Source organism: Pteropus alecto, unplaced genomic scaffold (assembly GCF_000325575.1).
Source record: "Pteropus alecto unplaced genomic scaffold, ASM32557v1 scaffold5, whole genome shotgun sequence".
NCBI lineage: Eukaryota > Metazoa > Chordata > Mammalia > Chiroptera > Pteropodidae > Pteropus > Pteropus alecto.
The window spans coordinates 32651569-32659526 of NW_006441953.1; the positions used below are offsets into that span (position 1 = coordinate 32651569).

The window sequence follows — 7958 nt, forward strand, 5'->3', positions numbered from 1 at the left end:
CTTTCCCTTGGACTTGATGGGTTCCGGAAAGGGCTTCTCAGCCTTGGCACTTCTAATGGACTCTGTCCCCAAGTCATGCTCACAGCAGTAGGACTGCCCGTCCTGGGTAGAGCTGAAGGCTGTCCCATCTTGGTGTTCCTTGCAAAACGAATTGGGGCAAAAGTGGCAAAATGAAGTAGAAGGTTTGCCACACACGTCGCAGTGATGCCAAGGACATTCCCACTTCCCTGCAACGAAACACAATGTATCACCAGGCAGAAGTGACAAATCGCAACGACTTAATATTTTCGTGGTCGAAAGCAAATTTTAAAGCTGTCTTGTCAGATAGATACAAATCCAAAGGAGAGACTGCTTTCCACCCAGCCGTCAAAAGACGAAGCGAAGCTGACGCTGGCGCCCAGAGGCCCGGGGGGCCCCCCGGCCCATGTCTGGCCACGTGCCCACCTAATGGCGCGTGGCAGGGTCGAGGGCACTGGCTGCCACTGAGGCCGGGCCCTGCGTCCAGGCGGTTCCAGCCTTCCCCGCGCGAATGCGCAGGCCCGCTAGGTCAGGGACATGCCGCAGCCACCGCAGACAGGCGCCGACACTGGCGTCTGTCCGTTACCTGGCTCCGTCGTCTTACTATCTGAATCGTGAGCTCTCTCTCACAGACAAGCCTGCCTTCCCTGCGCAGCTGTCTGCATTCCTGTCTTTGAGCCTCGAGTTTCTTTCTGGGGTTGTCAGTTTCCCCACTGGGGCCGTGGTCTCCCTGAGGGCTGGCCTGTCATCTGCCTGCCTCCTCCCCAGGTCCCGTGGGGCTGGGAGGTGGGGCCGGACCCTGCAGCTGCCTGCAGACCGCAAAGGGCTGGGCTCCAGGCTGCCACGCGGGGCCACCGGCCTTGCTCTGGCCCCACGCACTTCAGACTCCGGCCCATGCCGCCTCCCGGCTGGCCCCCAGGCACACGCGCACACACGCTCACGCGCACACGCACGGCCAGCCCAACACAGCGTGCCTGGCAGGGGGCTGGCCGCCCAGGCCCCCAGGGACTCCAGTGGGCGGGGCTCGGGGCGGGGACCCACCGAAGGGCCGCTTGCCCAGGCCCAGGCAGGCCAGGTGGTAGGCCTTGGTGCAGGACCTGCGGTCGCACAGCACCAGCTGCCCGCCGTCGCCACAGCGGAAGCACTCGTCTTCGGACCGCTTCCCCTCGGCCCGCACCCTGCGCCTCCGGCTCTTCTTCCGGCTCCGCTTGCCCTTCTCCTCCGCAGACAGGGACGCCGAGGCCTAGGGGCAGGGAGGGCGAGACGTGCAGCCCACTGAGGACCTCGCTCCACGGGGCGGACGGCGAGCCAGGCCAGTCGCAGGGGCGGGGAGCGCGGGCCACCTCTCGGCACCAGCACGCCCTGGTCCCGGGCCTGCCCTTGGCACACGGGCTATGCCCCGGCTGCTTCTCCCCAGTGCGTGTCGCTAAGAGCGTGAACGAACCAGGGGCAGAGCCAGTGTGAACAATCAGCCCCGGGGGGCCGGTCGGGGCACTGGGTTGCATGTGTCCTCCCCGTTTTCATCCTCCCGGAAACTTAGAATGTGACCCATCTAGAAATAGGGTCATTGCAGGTGTGACTAAGTTGGGATGAGGTCACACTGGTGCTGGGCAAGCCTAATCCCAGTCTGAGTGGTGTCTCTATAAGGACAAGACCCGTGTGCGGGCAGAGGCCACGGGAGGGGCGGGCAGGGCTGGAGGGGCGTGGCCCCGTAAGGGACACACGCCCCCACTGCTCGGGGCCCCAGCGCTCTGCTGCAGCGCCCCTGGCATGGCCATGGCCACGGCCACGGGCGCGAAGGGAAAGCGGCAGCCGTGCCAGCCCTGCCTGTCACGGCGACACGCCGGCACAGAAGCCACCACTCGTGACCGGAAGGGCCGTGCTCCCAGGCATCGGCGTCACTACCACCGCTGGAAGACACGCGGCCGTGACCCTACCTTTGGCCGGTCCCCGAGGAAGCCGCTGCAGTTGGAGGCCCCGCACCGGCACACCGTCTTCTCGTTGCCGAGACAGTCGAGATTGTAGTTGAAGGTCAGCTCCGTCCCTGATGACAGAGAACAGGCCACACTGGGAACCCGGCTGCCCACGAGGGCCTGAGGCTCTCGTCTGGCACACCAGACACACCTGCCACCCCCGGCGCTGGCACAGCACGGCTGCGCAATGTCACTTCAAGAAACCGACGCAAAACGCAGCCGGCCATCCCGCCACCCCCGGGGCCTCAGTCTGGCCACACAGCCAGGAGCCTGTGCAGAGTCCTCGAGGCGTCATACCTGCGGGAATGTCGCACACGGCGAACAGGCCCACTCGCGTGTCGCCGTTCACTGTCCACTTGAGGGTCTCGCAGTTGGGCTGACAGCTGTGGTTCATGAACCGGGAGTAGTTGCCCTTGGGGCCGGCGTCGATGATGCGGTCCTGCAACGCACAACTCCGGCCTTAAGTGGCGCTTACACATGTCCCCTCGGCCACTCCTCTCGGGACTGCACAGTCCTGAGACGCGCTGGACAGCTGCTGTCGGACTGAAAACCGTGGTCCCCCGCGTCCACTCAGACAGGACACTCCCAAAGCAGTCCTGTTTCTCTTGCTCACGCCGTCAGGGGGGGCCACGGGGAGCGGCCGAGCCCTGGTGACAACGGGGAGGTGAGCTGGAGCCAACACCACCCGGCAGGTGACAGAGAAGAGCGTGAGGACCTTGGATGCTGAAGGTCAGGAGCACACGGAAAGGTTGCTAATGGAGAACAGGACTAAGCCCGTGGGAAATGGGTGTGGACATCAGCAGATGGCCCTCAAGGGGCCAATCAGATGGACGAGCGGGACGGAACAGCCGCTGAAGTGCCCATGCCCGTGTGCAGGGACGTCCAGAGGTGACGCGCTCAGTGACAGGACGGGGGACAGAGCAAAGCCCGCGGCTCCTTCCCCCCAGTCTCTAGACAAGCGACTGCAGGAGAGTGACAAGTAGAGAGGTGCACAGCGCACGTGAGGCCACCTCCAGCACCGTCACCAGTTGTGAATAGCGACGTCTGTGAGTGGGACACAGAACCAACACAGACCTCCGTGGCGTGAGGCCCAGTGAACCCGAGAGCACCAAGGCAGCCAGAAGCCCAAGCCACCCGTTGGGGTCCCCCGCCTGTGTGACAAGTCCCTGGGGGCCGGCCTGCGGCAGCTCTGCCACACTCTCACCCAAACTGCTCTACGGCTTGAAAGCTGAACACGGCATCGGAACACGCTTTCCTGTTCTTTGTCCCCACCAGCTGTGCAGCCCCAGCAGGGACGCAGGGCACCGACCAGCACGTGCTCAGAACTTTCACGCTGTCCCCTTCACCGCTCACGTCCACATGCTGGCGATGGCACAAACGCCTCCCTAGGACACGCCCTGGGACTGGGAGGCACAACACCCCGCCCACGACAGGACTGCACTGACCCCCACACACCGCCGAGCGCTCCTGCAGGGCCCGCGGTCTACACGGCCACGAGCGCCGGATCCTGACAGCCGCCTGTCGAGGACTTTCTCGGGCAACACCTGAGATTCAGCTCCGCAGAACTTTTCTCCCTCAGAACTGTTACTGCAACTATGTTACCATCTCCTCCTCTACGTGTCCAGACACTTCAATCCCCGTGGAGTTTGTACATGGAGTGACGGGGACACTGATGCCAGCTAGCATGGCCTCCGTCCTGCCTGCCACTGTCCCCTGCCGCTGGGCCTGGGCCAGGCTGCTGTCCCAGAAGCCCGCCCTCACCGGCGGTTTAGACCAGCGCTGGCGGCCACAGGCTCCCCTTGTGGGCTCCGGATGCCGGCGGGTCCAGAGAGCCCACTGGTGCTCTCGTCGAAACCGCAGCGAGCTCACGCTGGCAAGGGTCACATCCTGACGACACGGCCACCCCCAACCACAGGCATGGTCCTGTCACTGTCCAGTCGCCGACCAGACGTCCCATCTTCCTCCTGCCACACCCTGCCCGGTGGTCCCTGCGAGTCATCTCCTACTTCAGCGACTGCCTCTCTGGACAGCGCGTTTTCATAAGCCACCTAACAGGCCCATTTCAGAGACTGTGTCAGCTCCGTTTCACCTGCTTGCTCCCATCTGCCCGGCCCCCGGCACCACGCGGTTTCCTCGCGGCCTCCACCCTCCACCTCCCTTCTGGTTCGGTTCAACCGGCTCTGCCACACTGCGGCCCCCTCTCTTCAGACTCGGTCTTACATCTCGGGTTCTCTCCAAACACAGCCCTGGGTCTCAGGGTCTCCCACGGCCCCCTCGGCATGAAACATTCATGTCTCTCCTGAGTCGCGGACGCTGCCTTTGCCTCAGCCCCTGGGTGACCCTCATCTCAGGGACCAGTCTGTGCGTTAAATGACGGACGGGGCTCATTTGACGACACACGAGCAGCTTAAATTCAGACTGAAACACAGTGAGGCGCGAGCCTCGAGTTTTTGTTCCTCGTAAAATGACCTCCCTCGGCACCCAAAAGGGAAGGCGTGACAAAGGGGCGTGCACATTTGCCTGTGATCACGACAGGAGCCACCTGGAAAAAGGCCCAGCGCCCTCAGGTGTCAGTCACAGAGGGGACGCAGCCCGACCACCGTCTGGTAGACAGGCGTCCGCCCCCTCCTTCCGCTGAGCCCAGCAGCCAGGCCGGCATTCCAAAGCGCTTCCTAACCGGGGCTCAGACCCGCGGCACTGACGGAGACCAGCACGTGACGGCGGCACCCACTGCCCATGCCCACTCCTCGCCTGTGCGCTCAGCGAAACCGCACACTCTGCGCGCCCGGCGGGACACACGAGCCCGGGTGCTCTCACGCTGCCGGGAGCCGCGCGGGCTTGGAACCGAGCGGCCGCGTGCACGGGGCGGGCCCCGGTACCTTGTCGATGGTGAGCATGTAGAAGTGGGTGATGTCATTCTCGTGCGCACGCTTGATCCTCGCCATGCACTCGTCCTCGTCGATCAGCTCGCCCACGTACTCGTTCACGAACTCGCCCTGGCACCGGAAGGGCGCGGTCACCGCGGGGCCCTGCCGGCCAACTCTGGCCGGGTGCGAGGGCCCACGCCGGTGAGTGCCACGTGTCCCCCACAGGCTGGGCGCGCCACCTGCTCCCTGCCGAGCCACCTCCCCTTGGCCGGGCCGGTGCCCCCGAGCTTGCCGGCTGCTGGCTGGCTTCCTGCTGCAGGACAGCGATCGCCAGCGTTACGACCAGAGGCACGTTTTATGGGACCCTGTGACCTCTGCCCTGGCAGATAACTTTCAGGTGAAGTTTGACAACATTCGATTGTAGTAAGTCAGGTAACGCTTTAAGAGCCCTCCACCCACGAGTGCAAAAGCACGAGCAAATCCGGCCCAGGAACCAGCGGACCCAGTTCTGAGAGGCCGGGGGAGGCGCACACACCTTCCTGATGTCCCGCTTGGCGACCAGGCCCCACCCTTTGCCATCCGTCCTGATGATCTTGGTCTCGGGGTACTGGCGCTTGGTGAAGCACTGGTTCTGGCAGAACTCCCCAGCAGGGCACACCTGCGGGTGGCACTCGAACATCAGCATCCGGTTCAGACACTCCGAGTCGAAGCCGCACGGGTTCTCGTCAGTGGGCTTGCAGTTGCACTTGGGGATCTCGGAGATGTCGGCAGTGTAGATCTGCACCTTCCCGTACGGCTTATTCACCTGCGCAGAGAGGGGCGCCTCAGCCCGCGCCCCGCCACCAGGCCGGCGGGGGCCCGGGAGGCGCTGCGGCCCACATGGCACCATGGCCCTCACTGAGGCGATGGACTGGCTGACCCCCCACCCAGAGCACAGCCCTGACCCCACAGCCCGCGTTCCCATCTGTGCCTCTGTTCCTTGTTGATCAGCGAGAGCTGACGCTTCTCCAGCCGGCTGTTGTAACAGCGAGAGACACGAGACCCACTGTCCCCACGGCACTGGGAGGTGGCAGTGGTCACAGTCCCTGCTCCCGTGAACTCAGCTCGTCGCCAGTGAGACAAAGCAACTCAACAATAACGCGGCAGAGAAAAGTGAGAAGAGGCCAAAGCACGAAGGACGAGGTCTCAGGCGTGCGGTGGAGACGAGGGTCACTGCTGAGGGACAGCAGAGCGTGCTGGACAGCACTCTGCAGACTCGCTCAGAACCGACGTTTCCGGCTCTGATCCAGCAGCATCAAAACCCCCCGGATGAGGGTGGAGAGCGGTCCCCTCCCCACAAGCACGCGGACACGGCCCAAGCTTCGTGGCGAGGGCAGGGCCTTGACCAGCAGGCAGGCGGCCAGTACGCGTGCCAGAGGCCGTGGGCTCTGGGCGACGGGCACCGGCTCACACGGCACAGGCTGTGAAAAGGGTGCCGCCGCTCAGGCCCTGGCTACGCATGGACTTGCTCCCTGCCAGGACTCCTGGCCCCGGGGTGGACACAGGGCCACGGCCGGGACGCCAGTCCTGCCTCGCCTGCCACACCCTCTGAGCTGGGAAGGCCGTGTGGTCTCACGCCAGGCCCAGGCTGACCACTCTGGTCCCAGCACTGGGCGACGGTGTGCTCTAGGCCGGGGGCTGGTCCCCTCGCCCCTCCAGGGCTGCTGCCCACACACTGAGGCAACCACGTCTCCAAGCAGAAGCCCGGCCAGCTCTGCCCAGCCCCCCTCGTGGGAAGGACGCGCATGTGGTGGCGACGGTCTGCCATCCGCCGCTCAGACGTCACCTTGATGTGCTTGTAGGGCGGGGGCTTGCGCGCGCTCTCCTGCGTCTCTCTGGCTTCCCTCTGCAGTTTGATTTCACGGAAGCGTGCCTCGGCTTCTTGCAGCGCTAAAGCCGGTGAAACAGGAAAAGACGGTGAGCGGCCGCGACTCGTCCGCTGAGCCCTCCCGCTCCGCTCAGAGGGGTCTCCAGTTTCCATAAAAGTGGAGGGAACGGGGAACCAGGAGGGGCAGACACTCCCAGTCAGCTAACGAACCCGCTCACTACAGGAAAGGCCCGGGGCCGGGCCTCCGTCACGGTGACCACTGCAGCCCCCCAGCTGTGACCTAGTGACAAAGTGCCAGGCATGACACACTGCCCCAAATCAAAACAAAATTCATTCCATTCCTTTCAAGAAGACGCTCTGAGAAGTGAGGATGGAAAACACAAGGCCCTGAGCTCTGTGGGACACCGCCGTCAGCGCGAGGCGTCAGGGGCCAGCCGTGGCCAGGCACTCGTTGGCCAGGGCTGTGGCAGGCAGCTACTCAGGGCTCCAGTGCCGGGGGTCCGGAGACGGGCATCCCAACCCCACCTACCAGCTGGCCCATGCTCAGCACGCTGCCACCTCTCAGTTTCATGACGGGTTTGAGAATCTTTTGCTGCCCACCCATTCTCATTCGGGCCTGAGGGCCTACTGCATGCTGAGGACCTCTGCCCAGTGCAGACGTGGCCCTGCCCCTCGCCAAGGCCACCGGCTGGGACAGGCTCCTGCACGCCCTGAGTTGGCCATGGGCACGCTGTCCTCACAGTCCAGCGCGAGCACCATGTTCTCCAGTCTGAGGGCTGCCTTACCATCCTGTCTCCCACTTGACAGCAAACTCAGGGGCGGGGCATCCTGTCCACCTGCCCACACCTGACACCCAGTGTGTGCTGATGGGGGTGACATGAGCCACCCCGAGCCCCATGCACAGGGTCTAGACAGCAAGAAGCTCCCACGACACCTCCGCCTCGCACAAGGCAAGCTGGGAGAGACCCCTGCAAATCTGCACTAACGTCACTTCCTGAAAATAGCTTCAGTGATCCTGTAGCGAGCGAAGTTCATCACCAACAACGTAAAAGTCATGTCCTAGCCTGTGCTTCAGCACATTGGTCTGCAAACCCACTTTCCCCTACAGTGCAGCTAGCAGGCTCGGCCCAAGGTCCGCGACAGAAATCGGACTTTCAGAAAGCAGAAATCAGGGTTCGCGCCCGAGACCACCGTGGCACGCCGCCTGGAGATCTCCGTACCGTTTTTGAAGAC

The 7958-nt window shown here is 63.9% G+C and overlaps 1 protein-coding gene and 1 non-coding gene across 2 annotated transcripts in view; both read right to left on the reverse strand.

The window, feature by feature from the left end:
- Positions 1-7958, reverse strand: part of NSD2 (nuclear receptor binding SET domain protein 2) — a 44989-nt gene that overhangs the window by 1558 nt on the left and 35473 nt on the right. Inside the window, 7 exon segments of the mRNA XM_025051844.1 lie at positions 4-227; positions 1060-1261; positions 1956-2062; positions 2289-2430; positions 4871-4987; positions 5394-5663; positions 6684-6787. Coding sequence (XP_024907612.1) covers positions 4-227; positions 1060-1261; positions 1956-2062; positions 2289-2430; positions 4871-4987; positions 5394-5663; positions 6684-6787 — 1166 coding nt within the window.
- LOC112485734 lies at positions 2528-2649 on the reverse strand. The gene has a single exon (XR_003048522.1).